Source organism: Cetorhinus maximus, chromosome 11, assembly GCF_964194155.1.
Source record: "Cetorhinus maximus chromosome 11, sCetMax3.hap1.1, whole genome shotgun sequence".
Lineage (NCBI taxonomy): Eukaryota > Metazoa > Chordata > Chondrichthyes > Lamniformes > Cetorhinidae > Cetorhinus > Cetorhinus maximus.
Window position 1 is genome coordinate 3987592 of NC_135889.1, and position 27687 is coordinate 4015278.

Consider the following 27687-nt stretch of genomic DNA (forward strand, 5'->3'; position numbering starts at 1 on the left):
GAGATTGGGGTTAATACAGACTGGGAGATTTGGGTTTATACAGACTGGGACATTGACGTTAATACAGAATGTGACATTGGGGTTAATACAGACTGGGACATTGGGGTTAATGCAGACTGGGAGATTGGGGTTAATGCAGACTGGGAGATTGGGCTTATTGCAGACTGGGAGATTGGGGTTAATGCAGACTTGGAGATTGGTGTTAATGCAGACTGGGACATTGGGGTTAATGCAGACTGGGTGATTGGGGTTAATGCAGACTGGGAGATTGGGGTTAATGCAGACTGGGAGATTGGGGTTAATGCAGACTGGGAGATTGGGGTTAATGCAGACTTTGAGATTGGGGTTAATGCAGCTTGGAGATTGGGGTTAATGCAGAATGGGAGATTGGGGTTAATGCAGACTGGGAGATTGCGGTTAATGCAGACTGGGAGATTGTGGATAATGCAGACTCGGAGATTGGGGTTAATGCAGACTGGGAGATTAGGGTTTATACAGATTTTGAGATTCGGGATAACGCAGACTGGGACATTGGAGTTAATATAGACTAAGTGATTGGGGTTAATACAGTCTGGGAGATTGGGGTTAATACAGACTGGGATATTGGGTTTGATACAGACTGAGTCATTCGTGGTTAATACTGACTGGGGGATTGGGGATAATACAGACTTGGACATTGGGGTTAATATAGGCTGAGATATTGGTGTTTATACAGTCTGAGAGATTGGGGTTAATATAGACTGGGACATTGGGGGTTATTACCGACTGAGAGATTGGGGTTAATACCGACTGTGATATTGGGGTTAATACCGACTTGGATGTTGGTGTTCATACAGACTGGGGCGCTAAGCGTTTATACTGACCTGGATATTGGGGTTAATATAGATTGACATAAATGGAATAATACCGACTGGGAGATTGGGAGTTAATGCAGACTGTGGCACTGGGGTCAATACAGACTGGGACATTGGGGTTAATACATACGGGGAGCTTGGGGCTAATACAGACGGGGAGATTGGGGTTAATACAGTCTGGGACATTCGGGTTAATACAGACTGGGGCATTGAGGTTAATACTGACTGGGACATTGGTTTTAATACAGACTGGGACACAGGGGTTAATACAGACTGGAAGATTGGTGTTAATGCAGACTGGGAGATTGGGGTTAATACAGACTGGGAGATTGGGGTTAATGCATACTGGGAGATTGGGGTTAATGCAGACTGGGATGTTCGTGTTCATACAGACGTTTATACTGACCTGGACATTGGGGTTAATATAGACTGACATAAAGGGTTAATACCGACTGGGAGATTGGGGGTTAATGCACACTGGGACATTGGGGTTAATACAGACTTGGATTTTGGGGTTAATACTGACAGGGACATTTGGACTCGTACTGACTGGGACGTTAGGGGTTAATGCAGACTGGGATATTAGGGTTTAAATAGAATGATACATTGGTGGTTAATACAGCCATTGACATTGGCTGTTAATTCAGACTGGCATGTTAGGGTTTGTATAGACTGGGATATTGGGGTTAATATCGACTGAGAGATTGAGGTTAATACCGACTTTGAGATTGGGGTTAATACAGACTGGGAGATTGGGGTTAATACAGACCGGGACATTGGGGTTAATACCGTCTGCGAAATTGGAGCTAATGCTGACTGGGACATTGGGGGTTAATACTGACTGAGATATTGCGGTTAACACTGACAGGGTCATTGGGAATCGTACAGACTGGGATGTCAGGGGTTAATACAGACTTGGATATTGGGGTTAATACAGACTGGGAGATTGGGGTTAATACAGACTGGGAGATTGGGGTTAATACAGACTGGGAGATTGGGGTTAATACAGACTGGGACATTGGGGTTAATACAGACTGGGAGATTGGGGTTAATGCAGACTGGGACATTGGGGTTAATGCAGACTGGGACATTGGGGTTAATACATTCTGAGAAATTGGAGCTAATATAGACTGGGGCATTGGGGGTTAATACAGACTGAGACATTGGACTTAATACAGACTGGGACATTGGGATTAATACAGACAGGGTCATTGGGAATCCTACAGACTGGGATGTCAGGGGTTAATACAGACTTGGATATTGGGGTTACTACAGATTGGGACATTGGGGTTAATACAGACTGGGAGATTGGGGTTAATACAGACTGGGAGATTGGGGTTAATACAGACTGAGACATTGGGGTTAATACAGACTGGGAGATTGGTTTTAATACAGACTGGGAGATTGGTTTTAATACAGACTGGGAGATTTGGGTTAATACAGACTGGGAGATTGGGGTTAATACAGACTGGGAGATTGGGGTTAATACAGACTGGGAGATTGGGGTTAATACAGACTGGGAGATTGGTGTTAATACAGACTGGGAGATTGGGGTTAATGCGTACTGGGAGATTGGTGTTAATATACACTGGGAGAATGGGGTTAATACAGACTGGGAGATTGGGGTTAATACAGACTGGAACTTTGGGGTTAATACAGACCTGGACTTTGGGGTTAAGACAGACTGGGACATTGGGGTAAATCCAGACTGGGACATTGTGGTTAATGCAGACTGGGAGATTGGGGTTGATGCAGACTGGGAGATTGGGGTTAATGCAGACTGGGAGATTGGGGTTAATGCAGACTGGGAGATTGGGGTTAATGCAAACTGGGAGATTGGGGTTAATGCAGACTGGGAGATTGGGGTTAATGCAGACTGGCGGATTGTGGTTAATGCAGACTGGGAGTTTGGGGCTAATACAGACGGGGAGATTTGGGGTTAATACAGACTGGGACATTCGGGTTAATGCAGACTGGGGCATTGAGGTTAATACTGACTGGGACATTGGTATTAATACAGACTGGGACACGGGTTAATACAGACTGGAAGATTGGGGTTAATACAGACTGGAAGATTGGGGTTTAATACAGACTCGGAGATTGGGGTTAATACACACTGGAAGATTCGGGTTAATACAGACTGTAAGATTGGGTTTAATGCAGAATGGGAGATTGGTTTTAATACAGACTGGGAGATTGGTTTTAATACAGACTGGGAGATTGGTTTTAATACAGACTGGGAGATTGGTTTTAATACAGACTGGGAGATTGGGGTTAATGCAGACTGGGACATTGGGGTTAATACAGTCTGAGAAATTGGAGCTAATATAGACTGGGGCATTGGGGGTTAATACAGACTGAGACATTGGACTTAATACAGACTGGGACATTGGGATTAATACAGACAGGGTCATTGGGAATCCTACAGACTGGGATGTCAGGGGTTAATACAGACTTGGATATTGGGGTTACTACAGACTGGGACATTGGGGTTAATACAGACTCAGTGATCGGGGTTAATACAGACTGGGATATTAGGGTTAATAGAGGCTGTGAGGTTGGGGTTAATACAGACTGGGACACTGGGGTTAATACAGACTAGGAGATTGGGGTTAATACAGACTGGGACATTGGGGTTAATACAGACTGGGACATTGGGGTTAATACAGACTGGGACATTGGGGTTAATACAGACTGGGACACTGGGGTTAATACAGACTGGGAGATTGGGGTTAATACCGTCTGAGAAATTGGAGCTAATGCTGACTGGGACATTGGGGGTTAATACTGACTGATATATTGCGGTTCACACCAACAGGGTCATTGGGAATCGTACAGACTGGGATGTCAGGGGTTAATACAGACTTGGATATTGGGGTTAATACAGACTTGGATATTGGGGTTAATACAGACTTGGATATTGGGGTTAATACAGACTTGGAGATTGGGGTTAATACAGACTGGGACATTGGGGTTAATACAGACTGGGAGATTGGGGTTAATACAGACTGGAAGATTGGGGTTAATACAGACTGGGGCATTGAGGTTAATACTGACTGGGACATTGGTATTAATACAGACTGGGACACGGGTTAATACAGACTGGAAGATTGGGGTTAATACAGACTGGGAGATTGGGGTTTAATACAGACTGGGAGATTGGGGTTTAATACAGACTGGAAGATTCGGGTTAATACACACTGGAAGATTCGGGTTAATACAGACTGTAAGATTGGGTTTAATGCAGACTTGGAGATTGGGTTTAATGCAGACTGGGTGATTGGGGTTAATGCAGACTGGGAGATTGGGGTTAATGCAGACTGGGATGTTGGTGTTCATACAGACGTTTATACTGACCTGGACATTTGGGTTAATATAGACTGACATAAAGGGTTAATACCGACTGGGAGATTGGGGGTTATTGCAGACTGGGACATTGGGGTAAATACAGACTGGGATTTTGGGGTTAATACTGACAGGGACATTTGGACTCGTACTGACTGGGACGTTAGGTGTTAATGCAGACTGGGATATTAGGGTTTAAATAGAATGATACATTGGGGGTTAATACAGCCATTGACATTGGCTGTTAATGCAGACTGGCATGTTAGGGTTAATATAGACTGGGATATTGGGGTTAATATCGACTGAGAGATTGGGGTTAATACCGACTGAGAGATTGGGGTTAATACCGACTGAGAGATTGGGGTTAATACCGACTGACAGATTAGTGTTAATTCCAAATGAGATATTGGGGTTAATACCGACAGGGAAGTTGGAGTTCATACAGACTGGGAGGTTAAGCGTTAATACTGAACTGGTCATTGGGGTTAATATAGACTGAGATATAAGGGTTAATACCGACTGGGAGATTGGGGTTAATACAGACTGGGAGATTGGGTTTAATACAGACTGGGAGATTGGGGTTAATACCGTCTGAGAAATTGGAGCTAATGCTGACTGGGACATTGGGGGTTAATACTGACTGATATATTGCGGTTAACACCGACAGGGTCATTGGGAATCGTACAGACTGGGATGTCAGGGGTTAATACAGACTTGGATATTGGGGTTAATACAGACTTGGATATTGGGGTTAATACAGACTTGGATATTGGGTTTAATACAGACTTGGAGATTGGGGTTAATACAGACTGGGAGATTGGGGTTAATACAGACTGGGAGATTGGGGTTAATACAGACTGGGAGATTGGGGTTAATACAGACTGAGACATTGGGGTTAATACAGACTGGGAGATTGGTTTTAATACAGACTGGGAGATTGGGGTTAATGCAGACTGGGACATTGGGGTTAATACAGTCTGAGAAATTGGAGCTAATATAGACTGGGGCATTGGGGGTTAATACAGACTGAGACATTGGACTTAATACAGACTGGGACATTGGGATTAATACAGACAGGGTCATTGGGAATCCTACAGACTGGGATGTCAGGGGTTAATACAGACTTGGATATTGGGGTTACTACAGACTGGGACATTGGGGTTAATACAGACTCAGTGATCGGGGTTAATACAGACTGGGATATTAGGGTTAATAGAGGCTGTGAGGTTGGGGTTAATACAGACTGGGACACTGGGGTTAATACAGACTAGGAGATTGGGGTTAATACAGACTGGGACATTGGGGTTAATACAGACTGGGACATTGGGGTTAATACAGACTGGGAGATTTGGGTTAATACAGACTGGGAGATTGGGGTTAATACAGACTGGGAGATTGGGGTTAATACAGACTGGGAGATTGGGGTTAATGCAGACTTGGAGATTGGGGTTAATACAGACTGGGAGATTGGGGTTTATACAGACTGGGAGATTGGGGTTAATGCAGACTGGGAGATTGGGGTTAATACAGACTGGGAGATTGGGGTTTATACAGTCTGAGAAATTGGTGCTAATATAGACTGGGACATTGGTTGTTAATACTGACTGAGATATTGCGGTTTACACCGACAGGGTCATTGGGAATCATACAGACTGGGATGTCAGTGGTTAATACAGACTTGGATATTGGGGTTAACACAGACTGGGACATTGGGGTTAATACAGACTGGGACATTGGGGTTAATACAGACTGGGGCATTGGGGTTAATACAGACTCAGTGATCGGGGTTAATACAGACTGGGAGATTTGGGTTAATACAGACTGGGAGATTGGGGTTAATACCGACTGAGAGATTGGGGTTAATACAGACTTAAAAAATGGGGTTAATACAGACTGAGAGATAGGGGTTAATACAGACCGAGAGATTGGGGTTAATACAGACCGAGAGATCGGGGTTAATACGGACCGAGGGATCGGGGTTAATACGGACCGAGGGATCGGGGTTAATACTGACCGAGGGATCGGGGTTAATACGGACCGAGGGATCGGGGTTAATACGGACCGAGGGATCGGGGTTAATACGGACCGAGGGATCGGGGTTAATACGGACCGAGTGATCGGGGTTAATACGGACCGAGGGATCGGGGTTAATACGGACCGAGGGATCGGGGTTAATACGGACCGAGGGATCGGAGTTAATACGGACCGAGGGATCGGGGTTAATACGGACCGAGGGATCGGGGTTAATACGGACCGAGGGATATTGGGGGTTAATATAGACATACATTGGGGGTTAATCCAGACTGGCAAATTGGGGTTAATGCAGACTGCGCGATTGGGGATTCATACAGACCGGGACATTGGGGGTTAATACAGACTGGGACATTGGGGGTTAATGCAGACTGGGACATTGGGGTTAATACAGACTGGGACATTAGGAGTTAATACAGACTGGGACATTGGGGGTTAATGCAGACTGGGACATTGGGGGTTAATGCAGACTGGCATGTTGGGGTTAATACAGAGTGGGAGATTGGTTTGAATACCGACTGGGATATTGGGGTTCATACAGCCTGGGACATTAAGGGCTAATACTAACCTGGACATTGGCGTTAATATAGAGTGAGATATCGGGGTTAATACCGACTGGGAGTTTGGGGGCTAACGCAGACAGGGGCATTGGGGTTAATACAAACTGGGACATTGGGGTTAATACAAACTGGGAGAGTGGGGTTAATACAGACAGGGTAATCGGGGTTAATACAGACTGGGGCATTGGTGTTAATGCAGACTCAGTGATCGGGGTTAATACAGACTGAGTGATGAGGGTTAATACAGACTGAGTGATTGAGGTTAATACAGACTGGGTGATTGGGGTTAATACCGACTTGGATATTGGGGTTAGTACAGACGTCGACATTGGGGTTAATGCAGACTGGGATATTGGGGTTAATACAGACTGGGACATTGGGGTTAAATCAGACTGGGACATTGGGGTTAAATCAGACTGGGACATTGGGGTTAAATCAGACTGGGACATTGGGGTTAATACAGACTGGGACATTGGGGTTAATACAGACTGGGACATTGGGGTTAAATCAGACTGGGACACTGGGGTTAATACAGACGGGGGCATTGGGTTTAATACAGACTCTGATTGGGGTTAATATAGACTGGGACATTGGGGGTTTAAACTGACTGAGATATTGGGGTTAACACCGACAGGGTCATTGGGAATCATACAGACTGGGAGGTTAGAGGTTAATGCAGACTTGGATATTTGGGATAATACAGACTGGGACATTGCGGTTAATACAGACTGGGGCATTGGGGTTAATACAGACTCTGATTGGGGTTAATACAGACTGGGAGATTGGGATTAATGCAGACTGGGACATTGGGGTTAATATAGACTGGGAGATTGGGGTTAATACAGACTGAGAGATTAGGGTTAATACAGACTGAAAAAATGGGGTTAATACAGACTGAGAGATTGGGGTTAATGCAGACTGGGACATTGGGGTTAATACGGACTGGGGCATTGGGGTTAATACGGACTGGGGCATTGGGGTTAATACGGACTGAGAAATTGGGGTTAATACGGACTGAGAGATTGGGGTTAATACGGACTGAGAGATTGGGGTTTATACGGACTGAGAGATTGGGGTTTATACGGACTGTGGGATTGGGGTTAATACAGACTGAGAGATTGGGGTTAATACAGACTGGGAGATTGGGGTTAATACGGACTGAGAGATTGGGATTAATACAGACTGAGAGATTGGGGTTAATACGGACCGAGAGATTGGGGTTAATACGGACCGAGAGATTGGGGTTAATCCGGACCGAGAGATTGGGGTTAATCCGGACCGAGAGATTGGGGTTAATCCGGACTGAGAGATTGGTGTTAATCCGGACTGAGAGATTGGTTTTGATCCGGACTGAGAGATTGGTGTTGATACGGACTGAGAGATTGGTGTTGATACGGACTGAGAGATTGGTGTTGATACGGACTGAGAGATTGGTGTTGATCCGGACTGAGAGATTGGGGTTGATCCGGACTGAGAGATTGGGGTTGATCCGGACTGAGAGATTGGGGTTGATCCGGACTGAGAGATTGGGGTTGATCCAGACTGAGAGATTGGGGTTGATGCAGACTGAGAGATCGGGGTTGATCCAGACTGAGAGATCAGGGTTGATCCAGACTGAGAGGTCGGGGTTAATCCAGACTGGGACTTTGTGGTTAATCCAGACTGGGACATTGGGGTTAATCCAGACTGGGACATTGGGGTTAATCCAGACTGGGGCATTGGTGTTAATACAGACTGGGAGGTTGTGGTTAAACCAAACTGGGACATTGGGGTTAATACAGACTGAGAGATTGGGGTTGATCCAGACTGAAGATTGGGGTTGATCCAGACTGGGAGATTGGGGTTAATACAGACTGGGGCATTTGGGTTAATACAGACTGGGACATTAGGGGTTAATACTGACTGGGGCATTGGTGTTAATACAGACTGGGAGGTTGTGGTTAAACCAAACTGGGACATTGGGGTTAATACAGACTGAGAGATTGGGGTTGATCCAGACTGAAGATTGGGGTTGATCCAGACTGGGAGATTGGGGGTTAATACAGACTGGGGCATTTGGGTTAATACAGACTGGGACATTAGGGGTTAATACTGACTGGGACATTGGTGTTAGTGCAGACTGAGACATTGGGGGTTTTTACCAATTGGGACATTGGGGGCTAATATAGACAGAGACTTTGGGGTTAATACAGACAGACATTGGCGTTAGTACAGACTGAGACATTGGGGGTTAATACAGACTGGGAGATTGGGATTAATACAGACTAAGACATTGGGGGTTAATGTGGACTGAGAGATTGGGTTTAATATAGACTGGGGCACTGGGGTTAATACAGACAGAGAGATTGGGGCTAATACAGACTTGGACATTGGGGTTAATAGACTAAGTGATCGGGGTTAATACAGACTGGGGCATTGGGATTAGTACAGACTGAGACATTGGGGCTAATACAGACTGGGAGATTGGGGTTAATACAGACTGACATTTGAGGTAAGTGGAAACTGTGTCATTTGGTTTATTCTTACTAAGTGTAACCTTCAGCCTTGGCTGAAAAGTGACAAGTAACATTCGTGCCACCCAAGTGCCAGGCAATCAAGAGAGAATCTAACCATCGCCCCTTGATCTTCAATCTTCTTACCATCACTGAATCCCCCACAATCAGCATCCTGGGAGTTAGCATTGACCAGGAACTGAACTGGACTAGCTATATAAATACTGTGGCTGCAAGAGCAGGTCAGAGGCTGGGAATCCTGTGATGAGTAACTCACCTCCTGACTCCCCAAAGCCTGTCCACCATCTACAAGGCACAAGTCAGGAGTGTGATGGAATACTCTCCACTTGCCTGGATGAATGCAGCTCCCACAACACTCAAGAAGGTTGACACCATCCAGGACAAAGCATCCTGTTCGATCGGCATTCCTATGCATCACCTTAAACATTCACTCCCTTCACCACCGACACACAGTAGCAGCAGTGTGTGTACCATCTACAAGATACACTGCAGGAATTCACCAAGGCTCCTTCGTCAGCACCTTCCAAATCCACGACCACTACCAGCTAGAAGGACAAGAGCACCAGATAGATGGGAACACCACCACCTGGAAGTTCCCCTCCAAGCCACTCACCATCCTAACTTGGAAATATATCTCCGTTCCTTCACTGTTGCTGGGTCAAAATCCTGGAACTCCCTCCCTAACAGCACTGTGGGTGTACCTACACCACATGGACTGCAGCGGTTCAAGAAGGCAGCTCACCACCACCTTCTCAAGGGGCAATTAGGGGTGGGCAATAAATCACATCCTGTGAAAGAATAATGAAAAGAATGAAAATCGGGACTTTGGGGTTAAACGGAGAAGTGAGATTGCGGGGTTAATGTGAATTGTAGAAAAGGCTTAGTGCAACTGGCATGGGGGCAAATGATGCAAACTCTTGCCATGGTGTTTCATTCCAACTGTGGTAGCACAGCCTGAAGACTCGTGTGCAGAGGTGGCCGCCAGTCTGCGTTACACAGGTGCGTTGATGTGTGTTGTTCTGCGCTTGTTGTCAGGGTGAAGCCCGTGTTGGCCGATGGAATTAAATCCAACCCTTCCAAGAGGCACCGTGATCGGTTAAACTGTGAATTGGACCGCTTGGCCGGCCTGCTGCCTTTCACCGAAGATGTGACTTCCAGCTTGGACAAACTCTCCATCCTCCGCCTCAGCGTCAGCTACTTGCGATCCAAGACTTTCTTCCGGGGTGAGTTTAAGGGGGCGGGGTGGGGCGGGGTGTGGCCTGGTGGGGTGTGTGTGTGTGTGTGTGTGTGTGTGCGTGGGCGCAATGTCCTTATGGTGGGCAGTGGGGGAGTGAAGAAGCCGGCTCCCCAGAGGTGGTGGATGGCTGCTGCTCTCTTGGTGATGCAGTTGCTGGAGTGGAGAGTCAGAGTTAGAGGAATTTCATAGATACTGCACACAAAGGGCTAACATACACTTCATGTGTTCCCCTACATTACAATAGTTTGAGGTGTCAGCTGTGGCTCAGTTCATAGCACCCTCGCCTTTGAATCAGAAGGTTGTGGGTTCATGTCCCACTCCCGGAAACAAAGAACTGTGAATGTACTCGAAAGAGTTGCAATCTGTGACTGTTGATAACTCGAAAGAGTTACATTACAATAGTCCCTACACTTCAAAAGTACCCCCTTGGGCTGTGCTGTTGAAAGGCATTTCATAGATACTAGTCTTTTGTTCCTGATGCCCTGGACATTGGTCCTTCGGTAACAAGGGCCGTCTGTGTTCTTTCTAACATATCACATCTCCTGCTGGGCAAATTAGACCCACTCTTGGAAAGGCTGCAATGTCTTCGCATAAAACATTGTCTTTAAAGTATTTTAGAACAGTAAGTTCTTGATGTCACGTGTTTTTTAAAAAAATGATTGGCTTTTTGTGCAGATGAATAATAATTTGAGGGTTTATTTTTTTTTGTGGTGCTGTGGGAAGTCACTGCCTTTTGGAGAAATTCACAACCTGGCTCTGCGTTATTTTTGCAACATCTTTGGCTTGCAAAACAGCGAGTAATAGGTTGGTGAGAGGAGAAGGTTAATTCTGTTTAAAATATATTAGGGGGGCGTCTGTTGTATCTTTCCATCGTAGCCCAGTGGATCACTTGATTTAATTTGACATTCTTGCCCACTCAAGCTTAAATGTTGCGTTCCTTTTTTTTGTTCACTGCTGTGGAGTAAAACTGAGCAACTATTTAAAACTGTGCATCGCTTTTCACTGGTGCTCAGGAATACACCCGCGGTTTGTTTAAATATTTACATGAAATCTGCTAATCAGGTCAAGGTAACTGAGTAAAATTAATGCACGAGCTGGAATCAGTGTCTTCCTTGTGTCTGTTCTGAAACTGAAACTGGATGGAGAGGGATATGGAAGAGTTAATATTCCCATCACTTTCACTGAACAAAGTGCTGGCAAAAATATTTTTTCCGATCTTGCCCTGATACTTCGTTTCTGTTCAACTGGCGCACTGCAGGGTTTTTCTCCCCTATGGTAGCATTAATAATTTAGGGGAAAAAAAAACTGCTATTTAAAGAATTTATAAAATGGATGGGAGTGAAACAGTCTGCAGTTAAATTCTCTTTGATTGCCTGTGTAAGGCAGCAAAACTAGGAAGGAGGTTCGAGGAAGCCTTGGTTTGGTTTCTCGGACATGTTGAGGTCGATAGGAAATTCTGAGGAGGATTTAAAAAAATCTTCAGTTTGTGCGCCTTGCGTTGAATTTGCTCGGGCAGCTCTGCTAATGACTTGCTGGAGTCACTGAGGGGGACGTGAAAAAGTCCCTCATTTTGCTACCTTCATGTTCACTAAGAACCTGGCAGGTTTCTTTTAGAACCATAACCTGGTGCCTGGTGGATGGAAGCGGTGTTTAAATAATGGACCCCCATTAACCACGAGTCACAGTCCAGCATCAGTTGCAAAGTTAAAAGCAAAAAAAATACTGCGGGTGCTGCACATCTGGAACAGTTGCAAAATGCCCCATTAACTCGGGGTGGGGTGGGGTGGGTAGCAATACTAAGAAATTTACCATTTATAATGCTGTACGATGTATTTTTGTAATATTTCCAGTCCAAGAAAAACAAAGGATATGCTTGAAATGGAAATGGAGAGCTTACATTTCTTATAGTAATCAGCAGAATTAACTCTTTTGGCAAGGAAACCTCGTGTCAGAGTATCCTTGTTCAAAACATCTATCAGTATCATTTGAGAGTTTCTCCTTGTATTGTTCTACATTGGTTACCATGAAAATACCACCATCATTGGTGACCAATTTGTTTTGCATTTCATTGCCTGAGCAAAACTTTTAATAAACATTTTCTTAGTGTTGAAAAAATGAGAATTGCATTATATTTCTGTAAATGCATATTTGAATGCTTAAAGGTTAGGTTAAAATGTATTTACATTAACAATTCCTCCAATGTATTTACAACACCTGTATGTTGTAAGAGTAATTGACTTGCATAAAAACAGTAAAAACAGCAAAATATTGAAATAACCCTCGAAGTGTTTTGTCAAGGTGGCACACTCTTCTCATGTGTTATTAGTTGTGGTACATTTTCCAACAAAGCGGATCGATTGCTCGTGTTTGAAAAAAATAAATGGTGCATTTATTTCTCCAGGAGCTTGGCTAGATGTAGCTGCATAAAAACCTGGACCCAGCAGAGCATCACCAGGTTCAGATTTCCATCGGGGTACAACTCGATCATGTGCCCTTCATTCCTTTGCAAATGTCAACCCACTCTCCCAACTCTTTCCCCTCTTTATGGTAATGAATTCCTCAATATCCTGCAGAGGCCTGGGTTCCTCTTTTAAAGTAAGAGATTTCGACCATGTCGACCAGAGTCCTGGAATGCAAGATAATGAAAGTGGAATTTTGCTTATTTACCCCTGTAAACCGGGTCTTGGGCTGCAGAAAATAACAATCCTTTTATTTTTTGGCAAAGCCAGTGGGTCTTTGCTTCCGTAGAAAAAACAGATGTAATCACTGACTGTAATCCCCCAAAACACTTGTACAAATCCAAGAATCCCGTGAAGTAAAAGCGGAATTAGACTTATTCAGTTGTCGGCGGCTTTGGGGTGATTATGTGTTAACAAGTCTGAACAAGAGTTCACCAGCTCCAAGCATGTTGAGGATTGAATGCACTATTCCCCATTAACTTGCCTCTGACAACACTTAATCACCCTGCTTAACCAAGTCTGTTGAGGAAGTGGCAAAAAGTTTCAAAGCTCGGAAGTATATATGCGCCACAGACCAGTTTTCAGCTTTTAATGATTTCCTGTAAAGTCTGGGAACCGCACACTAACTTGTGAGCTCTCCCAGGGAGGAGGTTAATTGTAAATGATTGTGTCACTGTTCAAATCATCCGGCATAATGTTGAGTTCATTGAAATCTCTGTCGACCTGCACCGAGTTCCTTCACCCATCCTCGTTCACCAACGTTGACTCCCGGTCTGACAACATCTCGTTGTTAAAATTTCCTGCCCTGTTTGCAAGTTCCTCAACCCCCAACCTGTCTCTGTAACCTCACCTAGCCCTACAACGTTCTGCCCACTCCACATCACTCCAACAGTTATCTCATGTGCATCCTGCATTTCCTTCGTCTCACCATTGGCTGTGCGTTCAACCCCCTGGGTATTAAAATCCAGAATTCCCTGCCTAAATCTCTCTGTATACCGACTTCATGTCCCTCCTTATGGCACCCTTTAAAACTTACCTTTTAGATCAGCATTTTTGTTACCTGTCCTAACAGAGTAGTGGCAATTTTTGCCTGTTTCGGTACCTGGGGCATTACAGGTGCCATATAAATGCTTTATTGTTGCTGAATCTATTAGATAGATGAGATAACTGGTCAAAGCTGAGGTACTCGAAAGGGAATTGGACTGCTATCTGAAAAGAAGGAATGTGCAAGGTTACGGGGTTAAGGGGGGGGGAGGGGAGTGGGACTAGGTGCAATGCTCTTTCGGTGAGCTTGATGGGCAGAATGGCCTCCTTTTGCACTGTAAAGATTCGGTGGTTCTGTGAAAGTGATGTGAATTGGTTTGATATGCAGATCACCGGGCATAGTGCCTGATGCTGTGCTGAGTCTGTAGAGCTGGGCTGTGGTTGGGGGTTGGGCAAAGTATTCCTGGATAAGGAGAAGGAGGGAAAAAAAATCAGCTTGGGTTCTAAATCTGGACCGAGGTAAGTATTGAGTGATTCCTGCAGAGAGAGAGAGTGGACGCGTTTATCTGGGTGGATGTTTGTGTCTGTAAATGTGTTGTATTTGCATATGCTGACAGCATTAAGCTTGGTGATGTTCATTTCCATGAATCAGCAGCCTCGCGTCACTGTCTAGACTCGAAAATGATGAGAAGGTGGAATTTGCTACCATGTGAAGTAGCTGAAGCGAATAGTATAGATTCATTTAAGGTGAAGGTAGATATTGACATGAGGGAGAAAGATACGCCGTTAGGGTGAGACTAAGAGGGCTGAAAGGAGGCTTGTGTGGAGCAGCGAGGACCAGTTGGGCTGAGTGGCCTGTTTCGGGGCTGTAGACTGGAAGCTTGGTGTGGTGCTCCAAGACTTCCGGAACATTCTATTTCCCACCTTTGTGCGCCTGGAGGCGCTGAGGCATTCCAATGTTGATCACATCCAAGACTCCTCCTGCTCATTAAGATAAAAGCAAAAAACTGCGGATGCTGGAAATCCAAAAATAAAAATAAAAATGAGTCCGCATGACTCTTCTGATGAAGGGTCACACGGACTCGAAACGTTAACTGTATCCCTCTCCACAGATGCTGCCAGACCTGCTGAGTTTTTCCAGGTATTTTTATTATTGTTCCTCCTGCTCATTGTTGCTCAACTCCACAAAACCACATTTGCTGTGTTGCTGCTAACACGGCAATGCTGTACAAAGTGGAAAGCTTATCCAACACTTCAAACAGAGGGTAGATGGCCCATTAATGTTGTACCATGGTTTAAGTGTCAAAAAATGAAAATCTGGAAAGCGCAGGCATAAATCCACGTGGGGGAGTGATGGATGAATTAGACAGACCATTTTATAAGAGACAAGTGAAGGTGGTTTATGGCAGTGGGAAACATCATCGCCTAGAACAGAATGGGTTAAGAAAGGAATCATCTTTTACTAGTATTTGTGCCCTAACCTGAACATTGGGAATATCTGATATATCATCGTTCTTTTCATTGCTTGGTAGTTCCTGTCAGTTGCTATCACTGTAAGTGAGAAAGAATAACCAGTGGTGGAAAATTATCGATAATAGCAATCAGCCGCAGGACTTCAGGCTTCCCGGTATTATTTTGCTTCTGATTTGTAATGTGTGGTATTTAGTTTTCACAGGTTATAAAAGAAACTGGAGGGAGGTGTGCTGAGATTGAGCAGGTGGCTTGTTTAAGGGGAGAGGAACTTGACGTTTTCTTTGCTAATGTCTTGTCTATGGTTTGGTGAAATGGCTCACAGAGGCTGATGATAAAATCCACACCATTTCAGTGAAAGAAAGAAAAACTTGCATTTATATAGCACTTTTCATGACCATCAACACCTCTCAAAGTGTTTTACAGGTAATGAAGTATTTTTGAAGTGTAGTCACTGTCACGACTCACTGGGGATAGTGCGCTGTTATATCAAGCCCCACTGCTCCCTGAGCTGTGACAAATAGGAAAGGTTTGACCAAACCACCAGATTGCCCCAATTCTACCCAACTGTTTAATTGAGGTTAACAGAATACGAGCACCAGGGATGTAAACTTAACAAGTAAATAACTGTTTATTGAACAAACTGTTGTTAACTAGTGGCAAAAGAAAGAAATATGAACTGCTAACTTCTAACTCAATAACTTAAACTCTACCCCTTCTTAAACCCCTGTACACAAACACACACACATACATACTCACATATAAGACACACAAAACATGGATTTTAAGGATGAGATAAAACAGTTCAATAGCACCAATCCGCAGTACAAGATTAGATCGTTGATCTTGACTGATGTCTTCCAAATTCCTTGCAGTATGTTGTTGATGATACGAGGTGGTCTCCCAGCACTTTCAGTCTGTGGTTCATTGGTTGAAAAACTTGCTTTTCAATGTCTCTACTGGTGATTTTTCCCCTTTTCCTCTTGACAGGGGTTTTTGGAGGAAGCAGGTTACAGAGATGTGAGGGATAGCCAGCTAGCTATTATGGCAGAATTGCTGGAATCTTATAAACACAGGAGAGTGGGGTTTCAGGTCTTCCCTCTTTTCAGGCTAGGAGCTGTTTTGCCAGCACTGTTATCATACAAAACCCTGGTCACCTGATCAGGAGCCAATTAAAATGCAGTCGTTGGGTAGCTCCCCTTAGTCCAGAACACTTTTGCGGCACCATCCTGTTCTCTTATGGCACCCTACGCTCCAGGATAGCAACATTGTAGATATTCCTCATCCTGCACCAGTGAACATGTCTTTCAGCTGCAGCCATGGTAGTTTTTAAAGCCACAGTCCAATTTTAAAGCCGCAGTTCAAGAAAAATTAAAAAAAATAAGTTCTTTACGTCGCTGTTGTAATGCAGGAATGTGACAGCCAATTTGTACAAAGCAAGCTTCCACAAACAGCGTGATAGTGACCAGACAATCTTTTTTTTGTGATGTTGACTGAGGGATGAATATTGGCCAGGGCACCAGGGAGAACTCTTTTCAGAAGCAGTGCCGTGGGATCTTCTACATCCACCTCACCGGGTAGATGGGGCCTTGGTTTAACATCTCAAAGACGGCACCCCCAACAGTGTAATGCATCCTTAGGAACGCACTGGAGTGTCAACCTTGATTTCTACCCTTAAGCCCCGGAGTGGGAGTTGAGCCTGGTGGCTATGTTACTCAGAAGTAACCAACTGAGCCCACAGTGACACTTTTCAACTGTTGCCCGCTCTCAGTGTGGGCAGCTTGCAAAGAACCTTTCCAAATGTCCTTGTACCCTCCGGACGAGGAGTAGAGTTGGACGTGTGCTGTTTGGTGACTGAAGCTGCAAGTTGGGAAATGGGCTAATGTTTCAGTGATCTGAACGATGGGCATTGCCCAATGTGCTACCAAAATTGGAACTGACTATCATGCAGCACATGCTTAAAAGCAGGTAAAGGGGAAGCTGATTTTGTTTCGCTCCCTTGCTGTAGGAATATATTGATTTTTTTCAGGACAGTTAAACCCTGAATTGCAGTTTGTACTGTGGAGCAGGATGTTGGAGCACCAGTGTGCACTAGCACAGAGGCGGAAGGGCAGATGTCTCACGGTGCTTTCTCACTGTTTTCTGTATTGGCGTAGGCAGAGCCGCTGACTGGCCTCCATGTTTTTATTTTTAAAAAGGAGCAAAATTCTGGAAACTGAGCATGTAGGGGTCTGGAGAGCCCCAGGCTCACTCGAGTAGGTGAAGACTGAATCAGGAGCTGGAAAGTTTATTGAACTGTTACAAAGCAAAACAAAAAAAAAATCGCGATACCAAAATAGTGGAAAGAGAGCTCATATCACTTCAATGTAGAAGCATCAAAAGGCCGATTTTGGGGGAAGGTGTTCAAACTAGAGATTTGTTTTAAAATGAAGCCATTTAAAGAAGAGACAGAGCATTAAATATAGGAAATCTAATTATTCATTTTCTCACCTGTACTCTGTGTTCGTCACTCACTTACCTGTACTGTGTATCTGTTACTCCCTCAGCTGTACCCTACATCTGTTACTCCCTCACCTGTACCCTGTATCCTTTACTCCCTCACCTGTACCCAGTATCCTTTACTCCCTCACCTGTACCCATAGCCTTTACTCCCTCACCTGTACCCAGTATCCTTTAGTCCCTCACCTATACTTTGTATCCATCACTCCCACACCTGTACTTTGTATCCATCACTCCCATAGCTGTACACTGTACCTATCACTCCCATACCTGTACTCTGTATCCGTCACTCGCTCACCTGTACTCAGTATCCGCCACTCCCTCACCTATACTCTCTATCTGTCACTCATGCCACTATACTCTACCTTTCACTCCCTCTCTTCTACACTGTATTGTCAATCCCATACCTTCACTCCGCATACACACACACCACAGACACATACACACACAAAGGACAGACAGATTAGATCTCTGCAGAGATGGGCAGTTGAAGAAAATACTTTATTTTAAAAAAAGGATAATGTTCGCAACGCTGTCGATCTGGAGCTCCCTCGTGTGAAGATAGATGGCTAGTCCCAGTAGATTCTCACCGATGGAGCTGTGGCGTGGAGAAAAATAGAGGACCAATCCTTCTCATCTCAGACTCTCGGGTTTCAAAAACAGACAAGTTCCACTGAGATGAGGATTCCCAGCTGGATACTGATAACCACTCGATTTCAGGCAAGACAAGGAAAGTGTGAGCTGGACAGCTCCGCTTTCTCAGTTCATTTCCAACTGAGTACAAAAAAAAAACAATTCAAAACTTAAAGCTCCTCCATCAGGTGATTTTCAGTAAATCACCAGGCCTATGCCTTTAAACCAGGGGTCTTTCCCCCATCAATTACAGTGACTGTGGTTCAATAAGCAAACAGCTCCCCCCCGACCCTCAAGCACCATGCTGGTCAGGCAGTCTCTTGGAAAAGTCATGCTTGGTCACAGTCCAAGGTGAACTTATGACTTTTTAAAAAAAAACCCAAGTTCCCAAAAAATGCATTGACCTTCCAAATTTTACAAGAAAAAATACACTCCTTGATGATATGGTTCGAACAATATTTGGAAAAGAAACTCCATACTTAAAAAAAAAGCCAAAATGTGCATATGCAAATACCTCACCACGACTGAATTAACACCGTGCATCATTACCACGTGTGGGTAAAATTGATGCTAAAGATTTTAAAGGGTAAATATGTAGCTGACAGCTCTTGACATTTTACGTTGAGTGGACTGGAACAGAAGGATTAGAGCCAGCAAGGAGTTTCAGAATGTTGTTCTGAAGGGGACTCAGGTGACGGAGCACCTGCAGGGCAGGTTAACACCTTTCATTCTTTCCACTCTCTGCTCTACCCAGTAGCGGCAAGGATGGTTGAACCCAAATGCCTCGATTCTTTATACCTTGCGCGTTTTAACTGTCGGCGCCAACCACTCCCATTGATGTGCAAGTTCTCCTGTAGGGAATATTCAAGAGAGAAACCAGAGGCGCAAAGGCTTTTTCCTGCTCCCAAACATTATTTCCTTGTATTTCGTGTCTTAAAAAGATGAAATGTGATTAAACGCAATTGGCGCACAGTTTGGAAGGAATCAGTTTGAAGTGTAATGCAGCCAACCTTTTCATTTTAAAGTATAATAGTCGTTATATTTACCCTAGCTGAGCGACATCAGGGGCCACATGGGGAAAGAATCTAAACGGTGACTATTTTCACCCTTGTGCCTTGCTCTTTCCGTGAGAGGGCCCAAGTATTCTGCTTGATTTGCAAAGAGTGTGTTGGCTGTTTGCGCGCATACATCCACGCACCTTTGCTCTAATGGACTGTGTTGTCAGAGCAATGACTTGCGAAGGCCCCCTTGGCAGCGGCGGAAGCTCGGCACAGTTTAGGCTGTTCGCCTGTCTGAACCAGAGACTTCAGCACCATCTATTCCAGCCCGACCGTCACTGGGTCTGTCCTCCCCTGCGGCTTTAGACGTGCCCATTGCAGTCGTGCAAAGTCAGCCGCTGCAGACACTTCTGCACAGATGTTAATCAGTGTTATTCTTACGCAAGGGTCCATTCAATTCTCAGGAGGGTTTATATTCCAAGAATCCAAAAAAAACAAAACCCCTTTCGTTTTCTTAAAAGCAAAATACTGCGGGTGCTGGAAACCTGAAACGAAAACAAAAAATAGCTGGAAAAACTTAGCAGGTCTGACAGCATCTGCGGAGAGGAACACAGGTAACGTTTCGAGTCCGTCTGACTCTTCATCAGAACTCTTCATCAACGTTTTCTTGTTTTTTTTTCCACACTGGAACGTTTGGCTGATCTGACTGTGGCCTCAACTCCAAACCCACCTGCAGCCAAACGTTCTGACCTTTGCACCTCTTAAGTCCACAATCTGATCCAATCCAATCCGAGAGAGAAAACGTGAAGGTTTTCACTCGCGCTGAAGATTATAGGTCAGTAGTGCAACAGGCTTTGATAGGCTGTTGGGTGAAGTGTGCCCTCGCGATAGGCCGAGAGTTTATGCATCATCTGGGATTGCAGTGATGCAGTGCGCAGTGATGTGGATCATCTCCGCCCAGAGAGATAAAGGATTCTTCCCAGGGAAAGGATGGGGCTCTCAGGCCAGCTGCTGCTGAGAAATGTAGCGTAGACTTTATCACAATAAGTATTGTGGAATCAGCAACCCTTCATAGTCCACACAATACAGAAACTTAAACTTAACAAGATCATAAGAGATAGGATTGGGAGTAGGCCATTCAGCCCCTCAAGCCTGCTCCAGTAGTCAATAAGATCATGGGCTGATCTGACTGTCGCCTTAACTCCACTTTCCTGCCTGCCCCCCACCCCATAACCCTCGACTCCCTCAAAAATCTGCCTAACTCAGCCTTGAATATACTCAGTGACCCTGCCTCCACTGCTCTCTGGGGAAGAGAATTCCACAGGCTCAAGACCCCCTGGGAAGAAATTCCCCCTCATCTCCGTCTTAAATGGGAGACCCTTGTTCTGAAACTGTGCCCTCTAGTTCGAGATTCCCCCACGAGCGGAGACATCCTCTCAGCATCTTGGAATGTTGGAATTTGGAAATTATACACTTCATTACAGTCTGTATATTGGAGCGCTGTGATCTGCTTTGTTGAATCGGCCCCTATAGTAACGTGCAGTGATGCTGATTACTTGGGCTCAGGGTCTTAAGGAGTCTGTGTTTGTTCACTGCGGCGTCTTCAAAGAGGAAGCCCTGTCAACGCATGTTCCGAAATCAACTGCCAGGAACGCTCATCATTTGAATAACATTTTTTTTTTTCTCCAGTGTGTTTGTTTTAAATCCAATGTCCTAAGTGGGATGGTTCGTTTGTATCTCAGCAATGCAAGGGCTGCATTAGCATCAAGAGATAGTGTCATCCACAGAGAATGTTGGCTGCGAGTTCCAGTGCAGACAGAATGATTAATGTGCCAGTGACATGTAGTGCTGGCTATGAGAAATCACCGTGTAGTGCAAGGGAGCTGGATTAACATCAGCGGAGAATCAGCGGCACATTTCCCTCTCAAGTCATATGGATGATAGGACCTCATGAGCAGGAGTTCTGCCTGCACCGCTGACTTGACATATGTCCCACAGTCTGGAATGTTCTTGTCGCCATATGTCACCCATCAAGTGAGTCCTTGGAGTCTCCTCAGATGCTGAAGCAGTCCATGTCCAAATGCAGCAAGACCTGGACAATACCCAGGCTTGGGGCTGACAAGTGGCAAGTAACATTCACGCCATACAAGTGCCAGGCAATGACCATCTTCAACAAGAGAGAATCTAACCATCGCCCCTCGTCATTCAATGGCAATAGTATAGCTGAATCCCCCACTATCAACATCCTGGGGGGTACTATTGACCAAAAGCTGAACTGGACCAGCCATATAAATACTGTGGCTACAAGAGCAGGTCAGAGGCTAGGAATCCTGCGATGAGTAACTCACTCCCTGTCTCCCCCAAAGCCTGTCCACCATCTACAAGGCACAAGTCAGGTGCGTGATGGAATACTCTCTGCTTTCCTGGATGAGTGCAGCTCCCACAACACTCAAGAAACCCAACACCACCCAGGACAAAGCAGCCCGCTTGATTGGCACCACATCCACAAACATTCACTCCCTCGACCACCGACGCACAGTAGCAGCAGTGTGTACCATCTACAAGATGCACTGCAGGAACTCACCAAGGCTCCGTGGACAACACTTTCCAAACCCATGACCACTACCATCTAGAAGGACAAGGGCAGCAGATACATGGGAACACCACCAGCTGGAAGTTCCCCTCCAAGCCACTCACCATCCTGACTTGGAAATATATCGGCCGTTCCTTCACTGTCGGTAGATCAAAATCCTGGAACTCCCTCCCTAACAGCACTGTGGATGTACCTACACTACACAGACAAAATCCCGGAACTCCCTCCCTAACAGCGCTGTGGGTGTACCTACACCATACGGACAAAATCCTGGAACTCCCTCCCTAACAGCACTGTGGGTGTACCTACACCACAGGGACTGAAGTGATTCAAGAGGGCAGCTCACCACCACCTTCTCAAGGGGCAATTAGGAATGGGCCCAGCCAGCGAAGCCCACATCCCGTGAATGAATAAATAAAAAGAAAATTAGGAGCTCTTCAACTTTGCAAAGGGGTGAGGGGGGAGCTTTAAAGAGCTGCATTGATAAAGGGCAAAGAATGTCAATGCCTTTGGATAAACCAGAACAGCAGAACTGGAGGCCACGGGCTCAGGATTGTTTAGCGCAGTCACAGGAAGCATTTCTTTAGATACTGGGTCATGATGATGAGCTGCAAGGGGCTGAGTGGAGGAGAGAGATTCAGAGCAAAATGTTGCCATGCAGACAGGAAGCGTGGAATGCTTTGAGAGTGCCCTGATTGTGCGCTCCGAACGCCCATGTGCGCTCTGACAGGCTGGGTGTTAATTGTATGTTAATTATATTGTTAAAATGCATAAGTGAAGGGCAGTGGATTAAGTACCTAGAGCACCTTTAAACAGAGACTGCCTAGAGGAGTCCATGGACCACGTGTATCTAGGATGTAATAAGTTACAGGGCCTTTTTAGTTACCTCAAAGGATTTTTATTGAAGTTTTGGTTGCACTTCAGCCCCATGCTCTTGGTCTTCGGGTACCCGGTGTGGAGGGAGGCGATCTCCTTGTCAGCCTACTCCTAGGCCTGGCCAAACTGGCCATTAACACGTCTAGGTAGCGGGCGGTCGATGGGGGTCAGCTGGCCTGACTGTCTGCCCCTGTTCCGTGACTATGTTCACGGTCGCGTGTCCCTGCACCTGGTGTCCACCGGTGCGATTGAGGCTTTCCATGGCTGGTGGGCACCATGGGGGCTGGGGTGCATCATTGGTCCCCAAAACAACATTTTAAATTTGAGTTTGTTAAGTTTCCTTTAGGTTTTTATCTTTTGTTACAGTGCCCCCTTTAAGAGGCTATTCCTTTAATTTGACCTCTTTGTTCATTTGTTGTACTCAAAAGAGTATAAATAGAGACCCGTGCGGTGGGGAGGGGTTTCCTGTCCAGACTGCTGCTGCACGCCCTTCACGTCCTCATCCTTGCCAACCGTCCAGACACTCTGTGGCGTTCCGTCTTGCCGTCCAGTGGTGGCGGGGGTCCCCAGTGGAGGGGTCTCTACGTGGGGGTCCTCCCCCTTTTCCTCAGGGACCTGGCGTGGAGCAGTCCCGCACAATCGTAGGTGACGATGGCTCACGGATGCCCAGGCCGCCTACATTTCCTGCAGCCTTGAGGAGTCCATGTTCCATCTGTACATGGGCTGCGGGGATTTGCACCCCCCCTTGACTTGCTCCTAGGGCTTTGGTTGCACTTTGGCCCCACCCCCCCCTGACCTTTGGCCGCCTGGTACAGAACGGGAGGAGGACCTCCTTCTAGGCCTGCTCCTGGGCCTGGTCAAGTTGGCCATTAACAGGTTCAGGCAGCAGGCAGTTGAGGGGTTCGTCCAGTCTGACTGTCTATCCCTGTCCCGCGGCTATGTTCGCAGCTGGGGGAGAGGGGCACGCGCTATCCACTGGCACGCTTCAGGACTCCCGTGATCAGTGGGCATCACTGGGGCTGGAGTGCATCATTGGCCCTAAATGACATTCTAATTTAATTTGCTAAGGCTCCATTAGCTACAGTGGTACAATTGGCCTCTTTGTTTCCATTGGTTTAGTTGTCAATTTGTTTCACTCAAAAAAAATGAGTATAAATAGAGTGTGTTGGGACACTGGGCGTGTAGGTAAGAGGCAGACATATGTAATATTGTAAATAAACCCTATTAACAAGAAAATGGTTGACATCTAGTTTTATACTGCACCATGTTGCTTGTGATTGATTTAGCACTGTGTACGCTCTGACAGGTTTGTGTTTCCTGTGCATTCTGCCTGTACTCTGAGGAGCTGTCAAAGTTCTGACTGTATACTCCCGCTCTTGTTTTTTTCCCTCTCTGGTAAGGGGTTGGGGTTCCTTCAGGTGCCAGGTTTTCAAACCAGGTTAATTTGTGTGTTTTTGAAGACTGAGAGTCTATGTGAAGGATGGTCGAATGGTTGCGTTGGAGCTGAGCGTTTCTGGAACGTTCTGACGGTGCGGCAGTAATTATGGCCTGGTGTTTATGGGGGAGGAGGGAGCGGGGGCTGGGTTTGCCGGAGTTGAGGAACGGCTGGGACTGTGGGGTGATAGACTGTGGCAGAGTTGCAGGTTGGTTAGTCGCAGGGTTGACGGGGAGTGTTTGCTTCAGGGGTCCAGGCGAATCACTCCTGCCCCCACCCACCCCTGGCCCTCGAGAGGTGCTATAAACTGCTGGACCTCACAGCTCTCACCCCCGTTTAGCGGTCAGCACATCCCAACAACCGCCCCAACTCTCCGGAGGTGACCACCCCACGGTTTTGCCAGAAGTACCCACATTGACGTCAGGTTTCACATATTTAACACCCCTTCCTCTTGTTGTGGGGGGGGGTTTAAAATCACCCCTTTGCTCTTCTCCTGAGCTTATTTTCATTTCATTCCGCTACCATTAACACTCCCTTTGTCCTTTAGTTCATAAGATCTTTGTCAATCCCTCCTTAGCCCCCACCTATCGCTGGCCTTCTATCCAGCTCCACCTGCCTCACCGCCCCCCCCCCCTTAAACAGTACACACTTCATCACGTTTCCACTTCTCTTCAGAAGAAGACTGAAGAAGAGTCACACGGACTCGAAACGTTAGCTCTCTCTCCCTGTCCGCAGGTGCTGCGGAAACCGCTGGGTGGTCACCTCTGGAGAGTTGGGGCGGTCGTTGGGATGTGCTGACAGCTAAACTGGGTGGGGGAGCCCACTGAGTTTTTCCAGCCTTGCCTGTTTTTGGTTCCTGATTTCACTTGGGATCTCCGCGTCGGATTTATCTTCCTGGTGGACTGCCACCAGGCGAGCCTTTCAAATGAAGTGTTCCGGCCTCTGGCCTCTACTCGCTGCCCTTCCTGAGTTCGTCGCGTCCTAGTGCTCTCCCCTGTGGGTGGACCTGGAGGTGGACACATGGATTTTGTCTTTAGGAAAAACTGCTGCTTTTTTATCTTGTCCCCGATCCCAATCTCAAGCGGCCATCACACGCCTGAAAACCAAAAGCAGCCGGATTTATTTCCAAGCCGAGGGCTTGGAACTGCCCTTCCTCGGTTCCTGCAGCCCTCACGGTTGCCAGACCTGATGGCTTTACAGCTTTAATCTGGAATAAATTCCCACTGCACTATTTAAAGAGCACTCCAAGGTCAGGGTAGCATGGATTAGAAGCCCATGTAAAGCTCCTCCTACGTCAGTTCAGTAATGGGCTTTAGACCAAGCTGTAACTGGGAGGGAACGTTGAGCAGGCTGGGACTATGAGGAAAGTGAAGGCTTAGGGGCTGATCTGATGGGGCTTTTTAAAAGTCCCAAATGTGTCCGATGAGGCAAAAGTTCAGAACTAGAGTGCATCGATATACGATAGTCGCGGATGAACCCAATAGGGAACTCTTTCCCCATAGAGAGGTGAGACTGTGGAATCCGTTACCACAGGGAGTGGTTGAGGTCCATAGTATAAATGTATTTAAGGGGAGGCTGGATAAACCACGAGGGAGAACGGGATAGGGTGTTAGGAAATAAGGATGGGCTGAAGTCCACGCGGGGCAGAAATAGCGGATTAGGTGGGCCGAATGGACTGCTTCCGTGCTGTAATTACTATGAACTGGCATTGGCACCCCAGGCCAGATTTTCGAGGGACGCAAGGTCAGGGATGCGGTGGGATTTGAACATTGGCCTCCCGGAGGACAACTCGGGATCCTGACGCCACCAGGACCGTTAGCCATTTTCAGAGATCCGGGGAGTGATCGGGAAGCCCTCTCGCCGCCAATGAAACGGCCCCTGAAGTTCCCTGAAGAGTTTGTTAAAGCGGCCTGGCTGCCTGTGCAGAATTTCATCCTTAAGCATTATTTCGGAGAACCCAAACGCTCTGGCGCGTTGTTGGTGCCCAGCTGTCAGATTCACCGCGGGGCCCGGTTAAAGTTTCTCTGCCTTTGTCCTTCATTTGTATTTTTCTCTGGGGCCTACCTGCACTAGTGCGAGGCCTGGGCCTTTATTTCCCCATCGTGGCTTCCTTGCAGCTCCATCAAGGCCCCTGGCCCTCTGAGGGGGGGGCCTGCTGTAGGCGGCAAGGCAGTGGCAACCCTCAGCACGACTGCCGCCGATGCCGTACAGGCAGGGCCCACCTCCTTGAGCAGCTCGGTGCCTCTGGTTGGGTGCTGAGCTCGCCTCCTGGCCAATTAGGCCACCCATTTTCAATTGTAACGTCCCCAAGAGTGATGCAGCTCGGGTGCGGGGTCTGGACCCGGAATTCATCCCGCATTGAAAACCCGGACCCCCCTTCCATGTTATTGGATAACACTGCAGCGTGTAGTAATTCCCAGTCCGCGTGCCATGATGCTAGTGCTTTGTGTGCAAGGAGGGGCTGGGGGTGGGTATGGTGTGCGTTGACGTGCTGGGTCAAATTGTGACGGTCAGTCCGCACCTGTAAAGCGCTGTGGCCCATAGGGGTTGGTTGGTGGGCTGTGTCAGCTCTAGAAAGGGAGGCCTATACTCACTCACTGCCCCTTCAAGAGCACCCCTCTCCCCTCCCCACCCCTGTTCTGATGAAAATTTCAAGTACCAGACGGACGCTGGATGTAAATGAGGCTGTTGGTGATCAGAACGGGAGCAGCGTTGTGGAATTAAGTTGGCAGTAAAGGGGATTTAACACAGGTAAAAAACAACTGGGTTTAAGAGAGATTTGGATGTGTTTCTGATGAGAGGTGGGGTTGAGGGATAGAGTGAGATTGAAGTTAACTGAGAGAGAACAGCTCATTGGGCCTAATGGGGTGTTTTCTTTCTCGATTTCTTCAAGTGTTGACCTTCGGTCCACCTATGTATATTTCTCCCTTTTAACTATTAAAACAACAAAGATGTATTGACGGAATTGGAGAGTGAGCACCAAGGGGACAAACTGAAGCTTAAAACACAAGCGGACACGGCACCGGAGACTGAACATAGACTACACTCTTCTCCAAATGCAATTGGCTGATCCAGGCATCACTCTGAGTGGGACCTGATTTTGGACCTGTCAACTTACGCTAATTCTCACACTTTCTAAACCCCTGATTTTATAGAAAGTGAGAAAAACCATCTGAAACGATAGAGGAAGGATGATCTAC

At 46.3% G+C, this 27687-nt stretch overlaps 1 protein-coding gene across 1 annotated transcript in view; it reads left to right on the plus strand.

Annotated features, from left to right (window-relative positions):
• Positions 1 to 27687, plus strand: part of ahr1b (aryl hydrocarbon receptor 1b) — a 176066-nt gene that overhangs the window by 43741 nt on the left and 104638 nt on the right. Inside the window, exon 2 of the mRNA XM_078551418.1 lies at positions 10339 to 10526. Coding sequence (XP_078407544.1) covers positions 10339 to 10526 — 188 coding nt within the window. The remainder of the gene's footprint in view (positions 1 to 10338; positions 10527 to 27687) is intronic.